A 19,590-nucleotide genomic window follows, 5' to 3' on the forward strand; every position below is an offset into this window, starting at 1 on the left:
AGACAGAAACCTGAAATGCATACAACAAGGGTTGAGTTAAAAAAAAACTATACATAAGGGATGGGCCCGGATATTGGAATATTCAATTATTCTAAATGACGAGGGTATTCGAACTACAGCTGTAGCTTGTTAATTTTTTTTTCGCCTAAAGTTAATTTAATATTAGTCATCAGCTATATCAATCACATATCGTTCATTAAAACGTGTATACCAATATCATTTAAAATATATAAAACATAGAAATAAAGAAAATTGGCACAGCAGCGTAACCTCATTCATTATTTAAATCTCCAGACACGCTGTCAGGATCGGACAGGATCTTATGTTTATTTAAGTTCTGTGTGCTTACAATCAAATCAAATCAAAATCAAATCAAATTTTATTTGTATAGCGCCAAATCATAACCAGAGTTATCTCGAGACACTTTACAAAAAGAGCAGGTCTAGACCAACTCTTTGTTATGTTATTTAAAAAGAGGCCCAACATGGATCACCATGAGTAGCACTTAGCAATATTCGGCACATTGGCAAGGAAAAGTTTCCTTTTAACAGGCAGAAACCTCGAGCAGAACCAGACTCATGTTGAACAGCCATCTGCCTCGACTGGATGGGCCAAAAATGGGATAGAAGGAGATGCAATCAAAGACAGTTGGCTCTAAATGTTTTTTTACTTATTTTTGCTGCTGGGTCACATGGCTGTATTCTCCAGTGAATGCATAATGGATACTGGACAGTGTATTAATATCTGTGGGCACGATTGTCAGTGCCAAAGGTAGGTAGTTATGTTTGAGGTTTATAATAAATATACCTCTTAGTTCCGTGTGTGTGAGAGTGTGTCTGTTTCTGCCTTTATTAGAGAGAACATGCATCAGAATGAGCGTGCATGATGGAGAGCTTAGTGTTGGTCTCTGGCTGTTTTTAGTCCGTGCAGGGCTCAAGCAGGAAACTCCCTGAGGTGAAGCAGGCATGTGTGGAGGCAGCAGTAAGCATCTTCTGGCATCACCAGATCAGCACCAAACCGAAAGCAGTATGATGTGAGTAGACGAGGGAAACAAAGGGTTGCCGTCTCACGGTCCTCTGTTCCCTAAACAACTTCATTTTACTGTCAGAAAATGCACTGATATTTCCTTATGAGGAAGAGTGCTACTGTGCGTCCCTGTGTGAGTAACAAAGTCGCCGATGTATGCCAATCGTACTAATGCGCCCTTTAAATAGCAGAGTAGACTGTCGGGTGAAAAATAAAGCTGTGTGCTACAGCACTTTGGGCAGGGTGTAGGATATGGCCCTATGACTGAAACATAGCTTATTAGTGGGCCCCCACTGGGCGTGGGCCCTGGGGCAGCTACTCCCTTTGCCCCCATGGTTGGTCCACTTCAGGCTATATTATTTTATTATTATTAGTTAGGTTAACCGGATATAACGATTTTTTAAAATAGAATATTTGAATATTGATATGCCTCCAAATGCTCTACCCCACATATATATTATATTTTAGTGTCTGTGATATATTCTAGAGATTCAGAAATTAAAAGTGGGAAAAGGGCAGAATAATTAATAATAAAAGTGTAATATATTGCATTATCAGACTATTTTCACCATCTATTTTTGGTGAGAATAGCATGCAAAACACATAAGAAAAAAAGAAATAACACCCAAAATACTACATTCCTCTATAACACTATACTACACTAGATGCACTAGAGTGAATTGCTGCAGCTGTGCATAAGTAGCTAACCCGCACTGTGTGTTTGTTAATATGGGCGCCAAAATGAAGTGGTGCTGCTCAGGTAGACAAGGTGGCTTAGGCATAAGACAAAATGTAAAATGATGAAATCTTCTTGAAAATGCAACAAAGAGTAAGTGTTATTATTTGTTGTTTCACATACCCGGTGCAGAGCCTCAACTTGCAGATCCTGGAAAAGTGAAGTCAAAAGTTTGATGGCGTGGTTGGCCAAGATAACAGACAAAACTCCAAATCCTTGGTGTCTAAATGAAAAACAAATTAGACAAAGTAATTAATGCATACAAATAACCTTTAGTGTAATCGTGTTCCTTGAGAAGTAATAAGCATCACAAAAATATGCTGTCCATGATTTTGAATTCAAAAATAAGCCAACAAACTCACTATATACCCAGATTAGTCAAATTTAAAATATAGGTCTTTCTTGCCACTAAGGCCCATGGAAATTATTTAGAGAAGGATCAAAGACAAAGCTGAGCCAAAACGACACAACATTAACTTATATATTCTTTGGGAATTACCCTTTGCCAGGACCAAGTTTAGGCGATCCTGCGCCATCCTTGGTGCGAGCTGCAATATCCCGGACACGCAGGGCAGCCAGAGGATCTTTCTCTTTACCTTTATCGGCCAGGGCAGTTGGGCTCAGGTTAAGAATCAGGTACAGGCTGTTTAAAAGACACCAGGCCCCAAGCAGCTGGAAGTTCTGATAATGCTGTAGTACACAAATTAGTAAAAGAGCAATCACCATCATTTCTTTATTAAACAGACATAATTTTGTCCTACAAAGATGTGTAAAAAGAAGGGGTACAGATAAAGGTACTAAACTAGTATGATTATGTTACACATATTATAGCACTAAAACCTGATCCTCACCTCTCCTCCAGCTCTGCGAGAGTTGCTGATGGCTTGTCCAATCATTTCATAGATTTCCAGCTGTTGTCAACACAAATATTGTACATGTTACCTTTCTGAATGTACAGTATCTTGTAGAGGTACATAGGAAGGTAAGGTAGTCATTAAAGACTATAAAAAAAACATGAGTAGATTTCATGCAATGTCAAAATATGGGATGATAACCTTTATGTACATCCAGTCATAATAAAAACGTAAGATCCCACATTTCTTTTATTGTTTAGGTCAGTTAAACATAATCTATGCCTAAGTTAAAACTTTTGAGTATCAAACTCACAAGTTAGTACATAGTTTTATGTCATATAATAAAAAATGTTTTATGTAACTCAAGATATGGTAAATGGACTGTGCTTATATAGCGCTTTTCTAGTCTTTACGACCACTCAAAGCTGCTTTTACACTACACGTCTCATTCACACAGACATTCACACACTGATGGCAAAGGCCTAAGTGCTAATATCCAATCAGATCTATGCCCATTCATACCTAATGGCTATGCCACCAGGAGCAATTCGGGGTTCAGTGTCTTGCCCAAGGACACTTTGACATGTGACTGTAGCAGTCAGGGATCAAACCCCCAACCTTCTGATTGAGAGACGACCGACTCTACCACTGAGCCACAGCCGCCCCTGTTACAAGATGACTTGTAACTTATTTTTGAGCATACAATGGAAATGTTGTTCTCATAATACTCACACATTTCTGAACAATTGTGGCTGCGTCATTTTCATAGTCTTCCTCTTTAGTCCCAGTCGAGGCAGAGCGAAGTTGCAAGCCGCTACCTACCTGCAGAATGGCCATGCAAGTGGCTACACTCACACCTAAAGAGGCCAAAATAAAACATTTTATTTTTTATTAGAAAATTTGACCCCAACACCCTGCACAGAAAGACTTGCCACTGCAGCAGTTTGAATTAGGGGAAATTAATTTTACTTAGAGAGAGTAGACACGTACCAGCATAAAGACAGCTCAAAGCCAGCACGGTCATATCCAGTAATCTCCCTGGTGTCAAGGGCTCCAGTACAGGTAGGGAAAGTGTGTCCAATGCCATGGTCACGTCTATCACCAATGAATGAAATCTGGGTATGGGTTGTAAATATAGAGAGTTGAATGTTTGGGGGATGACCCTAGTCATCTTATATGCATGATTTAGTTGCTCCTCTATAGAATTACAGCATTTTGACCTAAAACATTAAAGAAAAAAGGAATACCCATTGCGGACAGCAGTGGCATCCGCTACTGTGGCAGGCATGATAAAGAAAGAGTTGGCTGATACAGCATCCTGGAAACGGTTGATGTAGCGTAGAAAGTAGGGCAGGTTGAGGCACACTCGAAGCAACTTCTCAGACCCACCTGGAAATAAAAGTTACAGAAAAAATTGCATAATAATCAGATGAGCACTATTTCAAACTTTATAGTTTAAGTGCAGAATCCTCATGTTCATGTGTACTATTTAATGGTTAATTTCTACAATATTGAGCTGAAACACAATCAAAATCTTTGTTTTGGAAAACTGTGTTAACAAATCAACAATGCCACCACTACAAAGCGAACTACCCACCTAGTTCCTGTAAGCTTGACACATTCTGAGAGACAAAGGCATTTTTCATTTTGGCCTGAACAGCTTGATCTGTGGTTTGGTCATCGCAATCACTTTCAGCCTATAATCGAGAAAAGATGAAAAACATAAAAAATTATGTTGCATGAATGAACAGCTAGTTTGTATCCGGCAAATTAAGTCACAGGTTTAAATGTAGTTTATTTTAAGTTAAAACAATGATAAGAGGGTACTTTATAAGGTTTCTAGGTCAACTTTAATAATGATAATTTATGAACGACAGTAATGGAATGGGCAGTTTGAGAGCTGTTGGTCCCTAGCACTTACCTGCATGTGTGCTGCTGATGGGGAGGCCAAGATGGTGGTAAGGTCAGGGTTAAAAACCGAAGTCAGTTGATTAAAGAAGTTCATTTGTACTTCTTTTTGTCGAAGCTCTGGGTTCACAGCACTGGGCAGCTCCTTCTGATCTTCCACTATAACATGTACAAGGAAACAATTGTGTTAGACACATACCAGATTGCTTCTTTTTTGCAATAGGCCTCTGGAATTTTTCCATTATTAATTACATCTAATGGATAAAAAAACAATAGTAATTACTGAATAATTACTATGCCAAACAATACAATAAATAACATTGTACAAGCCCTGAGTGGAAATGGTCTTTTTGTGGCCTCAATGGAATGACTGACTAGTAGTCAACTAGAAGTAGGGTTGTTTCATCATTGGTTAAGCATTCTTCTACACTGACCCATAATTTTAGGGACACTCACCATCTGAAAGGGTCTTGATGGTTTGAGGCAACTTGGCAGATTTCATCATAGCGGTAAAAGTAATGATTTCTGTGCGATCTAGTCTGCTGCAGCCAGTGCAAAGTCCTTTTATTAGAAGAATCAGGTGTTTCTGAAAAAAAAAATCACAATCACAGTATTGTATTATTGCACAGTTTACCTTGTGGGCTTCATACTGTAAACAATGTCCTTTCGAACAGAAATCTGACCCATAAAAAATTAAAAGTAATAAAAACAAACGTGCACAATTCAATATACTGAAGTCGAGCCTAAGTGGCCGACAGAGAAAACATTGGAATATTTTGTCTGTGGCTGATAAAAGTCCTTTTTAGCTGGATTCAGCCCCAGAACATCTGAATGTCCCATGCAGTTTGTTTCTCTTACCTGCGATACCGCACATGCCTCATCTGGGTTCTCCAAGCGAAGCAATGAGAATTCAATCAATACTTTGCATGCTGCTGCAACTGACAGCAGCTGATTTCTTGGTACTAAAGAGACAGAGCACAATTAACTTAATGGGTGGATGAAACACGACCTGTAACATTCAAATATTTTCAGTGAATGGCTGTTAAAATGTTTATTACTGACACTTAAGTGAAAACAAAAGATACATACTTTGTCCACACACTGTGGTGATGTAGTGTGCAGAAAGTGCCACGAATGATGAGTAGAAAGGCTCATACTGTTTGTCATGGTGAAGGATGTCAGATTCACTGCAAATGACAAGTGGATTATCTCATTAAATACTATCAAATGTGAGTTTACACAGAACATCTCACAGCATTCTTTCTAGAGAAGAGAGTTAGGAGAAACAGAACAGACAGATGATGATGACAAGGTATTTGTATAAAATACACTAAAGGCCAATTAACTTAATACCACATATAAACATGTAGCAACTGTCAGATAACTTATGGTATTTGCCAAAAATGCTTGGATAAGCTATTATTTAGCAGGACCTTCAGACTGATTTATATTTTTGTGTCTGTCACCTTTTTTGAGGTATGCAACTAATGCACAGCATTTTCAGATTCCCAGACAGGCCTAAAGATATTATAATATAAGCACAACTGTATGCATTTTGGGTCATTACACAAATCATAAACACAAACCATATGTTATTAATAAATGTGGGTGGATGTATTTTACACATACATAGCAAGAAAAAAAAGAGCTGGTCCTCCTGACTGCCAGTATATTGACATTGAATTGTGCATTGCCCTCAGAGAAAAATCAATGCCTTTGAACACAACGTTTATGCAGTCTGACTGATCTGCTCTTTGGCTAAATGCAATTTGTTCTTAATTATACAGTTAAGCTTAACCTCTGATGCAATATTTCTGCTGATAGACCATCCTTCCAGCACTGGTTCAAATTGTCGAAGCTAAATGATACCTCTTTGATCTGACAATATATTTCCAGACAGAGTGAAGCCTGTGACCTAAACTCGCTGTTAGCATCAGCCCATCACAGAAACATGAAACCTGTGTGTTTCTCTGCATCTAGACTACTTCTGTTTTCTGCAGCATTCTTAACATCAATCTTCTCACTTGACAGTACAAAACTACTTCAATGTGCATCAACAAGACAATATGCAGGTCCAAGGATCCACATTCACTAATACAAAGAAGCATTTCTGCTTTCAGACAAAACACAATCTACCCTTTTTTTTTAATTTATTTTTTTTACTTTCTCTTCCTTTTAAACAATCTCCAAAGTACTGCTGGATGTGTCATTTGCTAGATGGTTTTCCCTGACAACAAAGAAGCTGAATATTACTAGGGTGAAAAAATAGCTCGAACAAACATCTAACAGCACTGCTGATGCTAGCAAGTAGCAACCAAACTTTCCAGTTGTAAACATTCACAACTCTGGAAAAAAAACTAAGCATAATCACTAATGCCCAATATGTTAAAAATGTTATTTCAGAATAGTCAACGACTTAAAAAATAAATACAAGCCCAATTGTCGTTTCATTTCATGAAACGAAACTAACAGACCCAGTAGCAGTATTACTGCTCATATTTGTCGTAGGTTAAATGTTCAGAAAATGAAACCTATAAACATCGCAGGGAGGCACTCGAGGGATCAGCTGATAGCACCACTGAACAGAAGTGTCCAGTGACAACCTGGCTACAGTTTGAGAGCTACTGACTTGATAATCACGGCATAGTGATGTATGCACTGGTAATCTGTGGGAAGGAATGTGCAATTTCTTTCCAGATGTACGGGGAAATGAATGATCCCTGGAAATAACTGTGCCGATATACAAAGATAAATTATCCTGCGTTACAGAGACAGCTCCATCTTTGATGCGGTTCAGCAACACCATGCAGCATTTCAACAAGATTTTTAGCCTTTCACTCAATCACAAAGCAGCAATATCGCCAAGTTATATATGCTGTATTACCGACACATCAACAGCAACCCATCGCCACCTCATAAAAAGAAGTGGAGAGTACGAGGTCCCCGCCTACTTTCAGCCTGACCAGAGAAATACAGCAGAAAACGTTTAACTGGCCACCATAAATGCTAGTTAATGCATTAACAGTCTGTTGTCATGCCCAAAGTAAACTGAATATGACAAGTCCGACTTACAGACGAAATCAAATTGAACTATTTTGAAGCTGTCGTCGTCAAATACTACTGAAGCTGAGCCATTTTAACGTTACGTTATCCAGTCCCTTTGAAGGCCCATTGGTTAGCTTGCTAGCTAATGTTTGTGTTAGCTAGCTAATGATGAAGCAAATTTTCGTAACGTTACACTACGACGTAGATTTACGATTGCAAAGCAATAACTACATTTCAAGGAACGATGTCAATCAGTCTTCAGTTTAGCCTTGTTTCAATTAGTTTATGAGTTACTATACAAAGCAAGCTAAATTGCATTTTCAGTAAGTTAGCCAACAGTTAGCACATTAGCTAACGTCAGCAACTGACTCGATGCCAGTGCAAGTTAAGCCTAAGTAGCTTGCTAGCCGCTAACGTTAGCTAAGCGGGTAACATTTCCCATCGAATATAACTAACCAAGCTAAGTTAGCATGTTAGCTTGTCAGCTCACTTCTGGGTGGACACGGCCATTATTTAAGTTACTACAGACACGCAATTTATTGACATGCAACCGGTTACCTGTTGATTATAGACCCAATAAGCTGAGGTAGCTCTTTCGTTTCAAACGCGGTGTACGAAGCTGATAAAAGCGGTCGGACTGCCGCTGTCCATTCGTGTTCCCCATCTCCTCCGCTCGACGCCATCTTGAAATCCCTTAAAAAAAAACCTACTGGAGAAAGACACTAAAGAACTTTAATCATAGGGGGCGCTCTCAACCTGACAACACTCAGGTCAACATCATTACAGCCAATATTTTACTCCCTTTTTCATCACATGGTTAATAGGGAATTATTTGCATATTTTAGAATAACAATGCAATATTATTTGTATTTATTCTATGACACATATAAATAGTACAAATAGCTCACACACTTATCTATTATAGCAAATTATCTATCTATTATAATCTATTATAGAATGTTACACACATGCGAGTTTCTACTTCCCCTTTTATGATTGATCATTGGCACAAATCAAGGTCAAATTCAGCTTTGGATTTCCAATTCACATCTGTATAAAAAAGTTAAAAGAGAAACAATATGTCTTTTATAAAATACTAAGTGAATGTATTACGCAGAACTGCATTATTGCGTCATTTTCATACGTTTATAAATGTTTTGAGTTTATTCAGATCACTGCATTTCATTTATTAAAGCTGTATGTCCTACCAGTAGGGGGCGCCCTCTCGATCACAGGACAGAAAGGAAGCCAGTCAACTTCCGACTTCCTCCTTTTCTTGAAGAGCAAGCCAAAGCTACTGCTGCAATGGCAAAGCTAATTTTGTTGTGCCTGAAATGTATTATGTTATACAGCACTGTCGAAGCTGTGTTTGAGGATCAAGTAGGGAAATTTGACTGGTAAGTTTCATCTTGGAACGATCAAATGTAGGTGCTATTACAAACCATAATTTAATGTGAACATGCTAATGCTAACACCTGTCACAGCCACTAGCTGCGAACCGGTGTGTTTGAAGTGGGCTTTGTGTGACAGAAATGTAAAAAAACACAAAAAAAGGTATTTATTGTCTTACTGCAGGTAGTGTTAGCTTGTTCATTTTTTAGTTTGCTACGAGGAAAGCAAATCTCCACCAGCGTAAATGTGATTGGGCTTATTTCTAAGCATTGGAACAGCATATTAACCAGTCTAAATTTTAACCACTGTACTGTACACTAATATTGTAAACTACTAGTTTGTTGTTTATGTGTGAGTTTATTCATTGTCTTGTTATTCACAGGAGACAACAATACGTTGGCAAGGTTCGCTTTTCTCATTTTGACACACATGTGCAGTCTTCCAAAAAGGTACTTCTGGCAACTGAGAATAATGTTTTTGCTGCACTCAATACAAGGACTGGAGATCTCTGTGAGTATTTTAGTCAGGAATGTCACAGAAGTTTGATCCACCTCTTAGTTAATATACTGTGTCCATATTCATGTATTTTTTTAACGTCTGTCACAGTCTGGCGACATGTAGATAAGACTGGGCCAGAGGGAAACATTGACGCTCTTCTGCAACATGGACAAGGTAACTTTGACATTGCAGTATAACACAAAGTTTTGAGTTACCTTATATAAAGCAGATAACTCATTAAGCTGTTCCTGTCCACTAGATGCAGTGCTGGTGGTTGGTAATGGCCGCCTGCTACGCTCCTGGGAAATAAATGTTGGTGGTCTGAACTGGGAAATTGTGCTTGACTCTGGCAGGTAATTACCTCCTTGACTGGAAGTTCTTTAGTTTGGAATTGACTTTTTACATTTGATCAAATGTTCATAGCTTTTGTTTCGCCTTTTAGCTTTCAGTCAGCATGTTTAGTTGGACAACAAGACACCACAAAACATGTGGCTGTTTTGAAGAAAACTGTCATCTCACTCCATTATCTTTCTAATGGTCATCAAAAATGGATCGAGAATCTACCAGAAAGGCAAGTTGTTATTTTTTACTATAACGGGGTCACATTCAATCGTATTTGTTGTCTTTATACTTTTTAATATAAGCCTAACTTCACTTGCATAAAGGCTCCATAAGAAATTAAAGATCCCCTCCAGACGTTTGAAGACATATTCAAATTTTCTGCTTTGAATAATAATTTTTCATTGGTGATGTATTTGGATCAAACTTCATCTAATGTTTATCCCACGTTGACAAATCCAGAATTGATGTAGGGATCTCAAGTTTAAGCATAACACTTGAGTGAGTTACATACAGCACCATGATTGATTTTACTGTACTTTTGATGTCAGACATTCTGTCCCAACACCTTAAACACCTTAAGATTAAAGGTGAACAAAGTGAAAACAGCCTTCACATGTAAAGTTGAAGTGACAACCGCAAGACTTGCAAAAGTCGAATTACACAAATGGATGTGAACACAACAATTATGAATTCAAGTTTTAACAACATGGACATGAAGAAAAAGGAGTAATTACGCAGCAAAATTGTCTAGAGCATAAGGCAAGAAATGATTTATGTTATTAACTAGGTTGACATTATATAGATTAAATAATGATCCGTTTTTTTCGTCATGCAGTGAAACCGTGGATTACCAGGCTGTTTATTCTGGTGAAAATGGTGAAGTGTATGCCCTGGGAGTTGTCCCTCATTCCCACATTGCTATCGTTGCTTACAGTTTGGAGGATGGAGAGATAATCAAGCAGGTAGTCATGATTTATAGTAGTAGGATATATATACAGTACTATGCAAAAGTTTTAGGCAGGTGTGAAAAAATGCTGTAAACTAAGAATGCTTTCAAAAATACAAATAATAGTTGTTTATTTTTATCAATTTACAAAATGATAAGTGAGCGAACAAAAGAAAAGTCTTAATCAAATCAATATTTGGTGTTACTACCTTTGCTTTCAAACCAGCATCAATTCTTATAGGTACACTTGCACAAAGTCAGGGATTTTGTAGGATTATAGTCAGGATCATAGACGCAGTGGTCAGCCAAGGAAACTTATTGCAGCAGATGAAAAACACATCAAGCTTATTTCCCTTCGAAATTGGACGATGTCCAACCGGGCCATCAGCTCAGGACTAGCAGAAATCAGTGGGACCCAGGTGCACCCATCTACTGTCCGGAGAAGTCTGGCCAGAAGTGGTCTTCATGGAAGAGTTGCAGCCAAAAAGCCATACCTCCGACATGGAAACAAGGCCAAGCGACTCAACTATGCACAAAAACATAGTAACTGGGGTGCAGAAAAATGGCAGCAGGTGCTCTGGACTGATGAGTCAAAATTAGAAATATTTGGCTGTAGCAGAACGCAGTTTGTTCGCCGCAGGGCTGGAGAGCGGTCCAATAATGAGTATCTGCAGGCAACAGTGAAGCATGGTGGAGGTTCCTTGCGAATTTGGGGCTGCATTTCTGCAAATGGAGTTGGAGATTTGGTCAGGATTAATGGTGTCCTCAATGCTGAGAAATACAGGCACATACTTATTCATCATGCAATACAATCAGGGAGGCGTATGATTGGCCCCAAATTTATTCTGCAGCAGGACAACGACCCCAAACATACAGCAAATGTCAATAAGAACTATCTTCAGCGAAAAGAAAAACAAGAAGTCCTGAAAGTGGTTTTGAAGGATTTGAGGAAGCCTACATCCACAGAAGATCTGTGGTTCGTTCTCCAAGATGTTTGGAACAACCTACCACCCGAGTTCCTTCAAAAACTGTGCAAGTGTACCTAGAAGAATTGATGCTGTTTTGAAGTCAAAGGGTGGTCACACCAAATGTTGATTTGATTTAGATTTCTCTTCTGTTCATTCACTGCATTTTGTTAATTTAAGAAAATAAACTATTACCACTTCCATTTTATCGAAAAATATATTCATTATATTCCACAACTAATATTCTTTGCCTGTGTTGTCCAGATCTCAGTTGAAGCTCCATGGCTGTCCAACATACAGGCCAGCTGTGTAGTGATTGGCAAGGGAATGTTAATGTGTGTGGACTCTCCAACTGTATCCTTATACATGCTTGACTTGCATGTGCAGTCACAGATGACCCAGATCCCCTTGCAGGTAGAGAGCCTTCTTACCTACTTTTTTTTTCTCTGTTTAAATGTTTTTCATCATTTTTTAACGGTGTGTTACCATTTGTCTTGTTTTAGTCACTAGGACTTGAAATTGCCACGGGCTTCCAACCTGTACTGGTGTCCACCCAGCCCAACCCTGCCCACCAGCCACTGTCAGAGTTCTTCCTTCAGCTTGCACCTGAACACTACCTGCTTCTCCAGCTCAACGATGGGCAGATAGTCACGCTGAGGGATTTCAAGCCTGTACGTCATTGATTTTGCTATATCACTGTTCTCTCTAAAACAAGTTTTGACAATTCAGAAACCAAAATATTGGCGTTATTTATCATTGCAAGCTTAAGCAGGCTAATGTTACAGTTTCTGAAGTTCAAAATATGTAGAATATGTAAAATAAACTTTTTGATGAACAATTTTCTGTAAATCACAGGCCATGCTTGTTGCATTTGCTACCACTGGAGAGAAGACTGTTGCTGCTGTCATGTCGCCCAAGAATAAAACTGTGAGTTAGTGTGAAATCACACATTCAGTTTTGTTACGGTAAATATCAGTAGTTTCCATTCAGTCTCAGCTGTCTCTTGGTATGCCTTATGTGTGAAACATATGAATATGTGTTTTCCTCTATAGGCTTGCAGTCTTAATCTGTTTAGTGCAGAAACTGGACGCAGACTTCTCGATACAACACTAATTGTTAATATGCCTCCAAACGGTGGAAAACCTGAGAAGGTGAGTCTTAATTTCTATTAAGTGATTCTCCAACATGTTTGATATCTAGCTGATCAACTCTGCAAGCCTTTAAGTTTATGTTACCCAATATATAAAATTATTGAGCATATCAGAGCAGATCAATCTAGCTAAGTAAATCACTTGTTCACATCAAGCATGAAGATGTTAGCAATTTTCACAATGTGCAGGGTTTATATCATGTTTATTCTGTCTTACAGCTATATGTACAGGCATTCCTCAAGAAAGACGACTCTGTTGGCTACAGGGCCATGGTGCAGTCAGAAGACCACACACTCACTTTTATACAACAGCCAGGTATTTGAAATATTTCAAAATCCAGCTCAGCGTCATAAATGAAGACATAATCAGTAGTCCCGTTTTTCATGAATTGTATTTGGCCATAAACCAGAAGAAATTGACATGTTTTTCTGTTTTGATTATTATTATGAATGAGGTCATGTTTTTCTGGGATATGAAGCTGAGAAAAAAAACAGCAGGATTAAGTTAGATTTCAGGAGTCGGCAGGCAGGCATCCTATAATTTAATTGTCATAACTTAATGATTGGACAAACTTCTTATGGTGGCTCAGTGGTAGAGTCGGTCGTCTTTCAATCAGAAGGTGGTTTGATCCCCAGCTCCCTCAGTCTACATGTCAAAGTGTGTGGAAGGTGGAATGAATGATTAAAGAACAATAATAAGTCTTGTTTTCCAGGCCGTGTAATGTGGACTAGAGAGGAGGCCCTGTCAGATGTGGTGACAATGGAGATGGTGGATCTGCCTCTAACAGGAACGCAGGCAGAGCTGGAGGGAGAGTTTGGCAAAAAGGCTGGTAAATGTCAAACTTTAATCTCTTGTTTGTTTACTTACATCTGTTGTGATTTCCGATAATCAGTATTTTAGCATTTTTTATTCCCCAGTCTGCTTTAGTGGTTCTTTGATTTTCGTGCATGTCTTAGAAACTTAAGGCAACTGTTCCTAATCTCAGGGGTGTGTTATCATTTTAAGAATTTCTACCAATGTGGAACTGAAAAGGAATTTCACTTTACAGTTGTCTTTCTTTTTCAACTGCTAAGGACCTGAATTTAATGATGAAAGTTATAGTTTTTGTTGTATTTTTTCACGGTTGAGCTTTGACCAGAACTGATTGTTTTGGTCTGTTCACTTGGTTGCTATTTGCTTCACCTGCTTTTGTTTTTGTGCTGCTCTCTTGCTGCGCTTGGATTCAGCTATTCAAGGTAATATTCTGCTCTACTAATATAAAACTTGATTATGGGTCTTAAGGTTAACTGAAGATACCTCACCATATCCACTGAACCTTTCTTTTAGTCTCTACCATGGCTACATTTTCAAATATAAATGAAATCAACTGAAGGTCATTAAGCCGTGTCTGTGGAATTTGTCTAGACGGCCTGATGTCCATGGTGCTGAAGAGGCTCTCCTCACAGCTCATCTTGCTGCAGGCCTGGATCGCACACCTCTGGAAGCTTTTCTATGACGCACGGAAGCCTCGCAGTCAAGTTAAAAATGACGTGACCATCGAGAACCTCTCCAGGGATGAGTTCAACTTGCAGAAAATGATGGTTATGGTTACTGCATCTGGGAAGGTATGAGACTTTACCCTCTCATTTTGTTTCGGTGAGGTAATGTTTCAGGAGAGATGAGCTGTGCTGCACACACTTGTGGTCAAACTAGTTTCTATTTATTTTGCATTTTTGTTCTGGCCTAAAGTAAAAAAAAACAAAAAACTATAATAAACAGACTCAACCAGGCCACTTCGAAAATCTGAGTACAATCATGTACATTTCATAATTTGCTTTTTTTTTCTCTATTAAGCTCTTTGGGATTGACAGCAAGACTGGCAGTATTTTATGGAGGCACTACTTGGACAACATACCATCTAATGCAGCCTTCAAACTGATGGTGCAACGGACCACTGCACACTTCCCTCATCCGCCACAGTGCACACTGCTCATAAAAGACAAGGTAATAATAACAAGGACTCTAGGCTCTGTGGTTAAAGAGCTACAGGGTGGGAGTCAATTATATTATCTTATTAGCCACATTAATGTTGAGTCTCTGTAAATAATATTATACATAGTGCTGACTAGATCTGCTCTAAATGTAAAGCGTCAAAAGATAACTATTGTTATTAGGCACTTTATAAATAAAATTGATTGATTGGTAACCATAATTTAAGCAAATAACTTTCCTGTGAAATCAGAAGATCGATTGCTCATCTATTTTTTTCTTACTTGTGTAGCTGTTGAGGTGGTTGGTATTTATTTTTAACATTTCTTCTACATGTCATGTTCTGTTGTTTTTTTTTTTGTCACAAGGACACAGGCCTGGCCACACTCCATGTTTTTAATCCCATCTTTGGAAAGACGAGTCACGTCACCCCACCCGCTCTGCCTCAGCCGATACTTCAGTCACTCATGCTGCCTCTCATGGACCAGGATTATGCTAAAGTCTTACTTCTTGTTGACGACCAGTATAAGGTCAGTGGCAAACTGTAAACCTCCTCACTCAGCAGATCAACATTCTGAATGAATTAATAAATACACTGGCATACAAGTAGCATCTCAAAGCTGTTTTCCTCTTTTTGACAATGCCCATCAGGACAACACGGGGCTGCTTAAATCCTTGTTTCTTTACTACTTTGATTAGGTCCCTCTGTGCACATATACTGCATCAGTACAACACAGCACAAATATATGGTGTGTAATTATAGTGGTTTTGCCTACCAAAAATGTGTAATAAAAATTCTACCTATCTAATATCCCTCCACAGGTGTCTGCTTTTCCCTCTACGAAGAATGTTCTACAGCAGCTTCAGGAGATGGCTTCATCCATTTTCTTTTATCTTGTTGACTCCAACCAGGGAAGACTTTCTGGATACAGGCTACGAACGGCAAGTTAACCTTTTTTGACTGAACTATTACAAGGTTCTTTGCACATTGTTTTAGACCAGTTTCAGAGATCCTCGCCACCACCGGTCTTTAATTTTTGGTTGCCATAAATGACAACAGTGGTGTAATATTTTTAATGACTATATTTCAAATATATTTTACATAACAAATGCTTCTAAGGTCAGGAGTGTCATTTATAAGACTATATTTGACTAGAAGTAAGAGGTTACTCATCCTAGAGGAAAAAAGGAGAAATACACTATTAGCATAAAAAAGCAAGTGTAGATGCACAGTTGTGCCTGAAATATTCAGATTATAAGTATTATAGCCAGAGGTCTGTTAATTGTTTCTGTTCTCACTATGAGCTATTATTAAATGATACTTATAGGATAATTCGATAATTAACCACGGTGCTTTGTTGCCCCAGGACTTGTCGACTGAGCTGATCTGGGAGGTCATTATTCCAACTGAGGTACAAAGGATTGTCTCAGTCAAAGGAAAAAGGCCCAATGAGCATGTGCACTCCCAGGGCAGAGTAATGGGAGACCGTAGTGTCCTCTACAAGGTTTGTTAACTTTCCATAAATCCGTACAAACACTGCGGTTTGGAAGGAGTGTTGCGAAAACTTGAAAATTGCTCTCATTGTTGCTGGATTTGGTCAATGTTTTCTCGACTTTTCTCTTTCCCAATTCAGTCAGAAACACAGAGTCACTCCCTGTCCTATGATGTAGGCTGACCACTCATCTTACCAAGAATTACTGTAGTTTATGTCACTATTTCCCCAGTGAATCATATCCCCTCCCCACCACTGACTCTGAATAAGAATCAACCCATGTTGTTATGGGACTCCAACACTGTAGTTATTAACCATCTATGGAATCAATCGTATTTCACTCTTACTCAAAAACAAATGTATCCTCTTGTCAGACACAGTCACCAGCCCCTCTAATAGTTAATAGATATGGATATTAGATAATTTACTAGGTAATGTGTGTTTGTAAATTAACTTTTTAACTTTTTAACATTTTTTCCTAAATTTAAAGATTTTAGCTGTAAATATAGTGAAATTGATTATCCCATTAATATAGCAATTCTGTTGTTTGATTAGTCATATTGTCCATATATAATGTGTTACGTATGCCCCAAATAGTATATATTAGATATATTTGATTTGAAAATATTCTAGCAAAAAGCAGTTGAGCCAGAATTTTCAAAAGTCTTATTTAATTTGGTTGACTAATTGGAAGAGAAACAGGAATTTCACAACAAAGTGTGTCTATAAACACGATGTATTTTTTAACCTTGAAATGTGTTTAATGTCATTCACAGTATCTGAACCCTAATCTACTGGCTGTGGTCACTGAGAGCACAGACTTGCATCAGGAGCGCAGCTTTATTGGGATCCTCCTGATTGATGGTGTGACTGGACGCATCATCCACGAGGCTGTTCAGAGAAAGGCTAGAGGACCTGTGCATGTTGTGCACTCAGAAAACTGGGTGGTGGTGAGTATTCTTGATAACTAAAGTCACTCTTAAGGTCAAAAATATAAAATGTGTTCTGAGGATGTTAACCCTGCCTTTGTTTGCCTCTGCAGTATGAATACTGGAGTACCAAGTCTCGCAGGAACGAGTTCTCTGTAATTGAACTGTATGAAGGGATGGAGCTTTACAACAGCACCGTGTTCAGCTCACTTGACCGGCCTCATGCTCCCCAGGTGCTTCAGCAGTCTTATATTTTCCCCTCCTCTATTTCGACCCTGGAGGCCACACTGACTGAGAAGGGCATCACCAGCCGCCATCTGCTCAGTAAGTGTCAGTGAGGTCTGGTCCCATGGACTGCACTGTAATGCTGTGTGGCTCATTTTCCCTTTTCTCGTGTACAGAAATGACTTTTCAAGTTTGTTTGGTCTTGTTTTAAATATACTAACTTTGCTTTATATTGTAACAGTTGGCTTGCCTTCTGGTGGCATTTTGTCATTGCCCAAGATGTTCCTTGACCCCCGGAGGCCAGAGATAGTATCAGAGCAAAGCCGGTAAGACCTTCAGCCAGGCTTGGTTTTAAACAATTGAATGTTACATTTTTGTTTTCTCTACCTGTGTGCCTAACCTGATCTCCTTGATCACCAGTGAGGAGAACTTGATACCATATGCACCAGAGCTACTGATCCGCACAGAGTGGTTCATCAACTACAATCAGACTGTATCAAGAGTGCGAGGAATTTACACTGCCCCCTCTGGCCTGGAGTCAACCTGCCTGGTGAGTCTGCTATTGCAAAATTGACAAACATATTATATGACTATCACCAATATAGGCATTGCTTTTTTTTTTAAAACAATTGTTTGCCTTTTTGTAAAACCTTTCGACAGAAAGATGTGTTTTCTTGTTCTTTTCGACTGTGCCGTTTGTTTTCTAAAATCTGTTTGCTCGCCATTTAGAGGCAATGCATAACCTTAGGATCATTGGGGATGAAGTAATTCTAATAAGGAATACATGATAAATCTGCATTTAATATTAGTTTTGAGTACCCAGAGATTTATTCAAAAATTATCTGACACAATGGTGAGCTAAAGATAAAAAAAAGCCATAGCAATTTAAATCTATCCAATACAGTTGTTGACACAGTCAATACATTGTTCTTTCATTTTCTCCTTAAGTTAAATTAAATGGAAATATGACACTCTCACTGTTTGTCCTTGTAGGTGGTGGCATATGGTCTCGACATCTACCAGACACGTGTCTATCCCTCGAAGCAGTTTGATGTCCTTAAAGACGATTATGACTACATGCTGATCAGTAGTGTTCTATTCGCCCTTTTCTTTGCCACCATGATCAGCAAACGCCTGGCAGAAGTCAAACTGCTCAACAGGGCCTGGCGGTAAAGTGATAAACAAAATCCCATCTCTGACAGCCCTGAGGCTGCACAAAGGACCTCAGCCCAAGAAGATAAGACGGCTGGGGCCGTGCCTGTAGAACAACACAAGTCAAAGTTCAATAAGGCCCATAAGGAACTGCAGAGGTGAGGGGGGCGGCTGGGTGGGGGTGTCAGGAGGTGTTAGTAAAGGTTTTATGTGTTTATTTTTTAACTTATTTTGCAAGCACAAGAAATAATTTCACAGTAGATGAATAGTTTTTTGTGCCATGCCATTTTGATTAGATGTTTAACCCATAACTGATTACAATTAAATGAAACTGACCTGGTATAATAAATTGGAGAGTTAACATGTGAAAGTTAGATACAAAACAATGTTAGTTTTTTCCCAAGATTAAATTTGTGTCCCTAGACTGTTCTAATGGAGAATTATAATAAATGTGAAGGAAAGAGAGGCAGATGTCCTGCAACATGTTTGCATGATTTTGTACAATGCCATACTTCTATGGTTTGTATTTTTTCACTCCAAATGCTATTTGGTTAAATAGCAACGAACTGTGAATATGGAGTGTGAGTGAGATAATGTAGCAGGAACAAGAGACGGTTATTTGTGCTTTCTTAAAGACTCTCCCACCAAAGTCAATTACTGCTGACACCATCAAATGTTTGCTAAAGGAAAATGACCATAAACAGTCCGTTTTTTTTTTTGCACATCAAGCATCCTGCAGCTCATACGTTTGTGAGCAGTTTGATCCATCAGGTACTGTTGCTGCTCCATTAAAACATGTCTCAGAAATCCTGTTTAAGTGTTTGTTTCTGTTTTCCTTCTTTCTCTTCTCTTTTTAGGCTCCCAAATGCTTCATTATGGTCAAAATTGTTTTCCATGGAAACATGGTATATTTAATGCTTCTTTAACCTCTTTGGTCCAGCATTATTTCACTAAGGATAC

The 19,590-nt window shown here is 38.7% G+C and overlaps 2 protein-coding genes across 4 annotated transcripts in view; one reads left to right on the forward strand and one right to left on the reverse strand.

The window, feature by feature from the left end:
* ubr4 (ubiquitin protein ligase E3 component n-recognin 4) overlaps positions 1 to 8,252 on the reverse strand; it is a 52,855-nt gene extending 44,603 nt beyond the window's left edge. For all 3 annotated transcript variants that reach the window (XM_069660806.1, XM_069660805.1, XM_069660804.1), the window contains exons 1-12: positions 8,128 to 8,252; positions 5,614 to 5,711; positions 5,383 to 5,486; positions 4,981 to 5,110; positions 4,538 to 4,683; positions 4,214 to 4,313; positions 3,864 to 4,005; positions 3,607 to 3,731; positions 3,349 to 3,473; positions 2,614 to 2,673; positions 2,262 to 2,452; positions 1,886 to 1,985 (exon numbers count right to left, since the gene is read on the reverse strand). In XM_069660806.1, coding sequence (XP_069516907.1) covers positions 1,886 to 1,985; positions 2,262 to 2,452; positions 2,614 to 2,673; positions 3,349 to 3,473; positions 3,607 to 3,731; positions 3,864 to 4,005; positions 4,214 to 4,313; positions 4,538 to 4,683; positions 4,981 to 5,110; positions 5,383 to 5,486; positions 5,614 to 5,711; positions 8,128 to 8,252 — 1,446 coding nt within the window. The remainder of the gene's footprint in view (positions 1 to 1,885; positions 1,986 to 2,261; positions 2,453 to 2,613; positions 2,674 to 3,348; positions 3,474 to 3,606; positions 3,732 to 3,863; positions 4,006 to 4,213; positions 4,314 to 4,537; positions 4,684 to 4,980; positions 5,111 to 5,382; positions 5,487 to 5,613; positions 5,712 to 8,127) is intronic.
* Positions 8,253 to 8,856: 604 nt separating this feature from the next.
* emc1 (ER membrane protein complex subunit 1) lies at positions 8,857 to 19,442 on the forward strand. The gene is made up of 22 exons (XM_069659823.1): positions 8,857 to 8,966; positions 9,344 to 9,471; positions 9,568 to 9,633; positions 9,719 to 9,812; positions 9,902 to 10,030; positions 10,637 to 10,763; positions 11,977 to 12,126; positions 12,216 to 12,383; positions 12,568 to 12,639; positions 12,765 to 12,863; positions 13,082 to 13,178; positions 13,576 to 13,692; positions 14,268 to 14,467; positions 14,697 to 14,846; positions 15,200 to 15,361; positions 15,654 to 15,773; positions 16,199 to 16,336; positions 17,101 to 17,274; positions 17,367 to 17,577; positions 17,720 to 17,804; positions 17,899 to 18,028; positions 18,472 to 19,442. Exons 1-22 carry the CDS (start codon positions 8,875 to 8,877, stop codon positions 18,649 to 18,651), a joined length of 2,889 nt encoding a protein of 962 aa, XP_069515924.1. The 5' UTR covers positions 8,857 to 8,874; the 3' UTR covers positions 18,652 to 19,442.
* Positions 19,443 to 19,590: the final 148 nt, after the last annotated feature.

The sequence above is a fragment of the Semicossyphus pulcher genome, unplaced genomic scaffold, assembly GCF_022749685.1.
Source record: "Semicossyphus pulcher isolate SPU_LCO1_2020_fin unplaced genomic scaffold, fSemPul1.0.p SCAF_13, whole genome shotgun sequence".
NCBI lineage: Eukaryota > Metazoa > Chordata > Actinopteri > Labriformes > Labridae > Semicossyphus > Semicossyphus pulcher.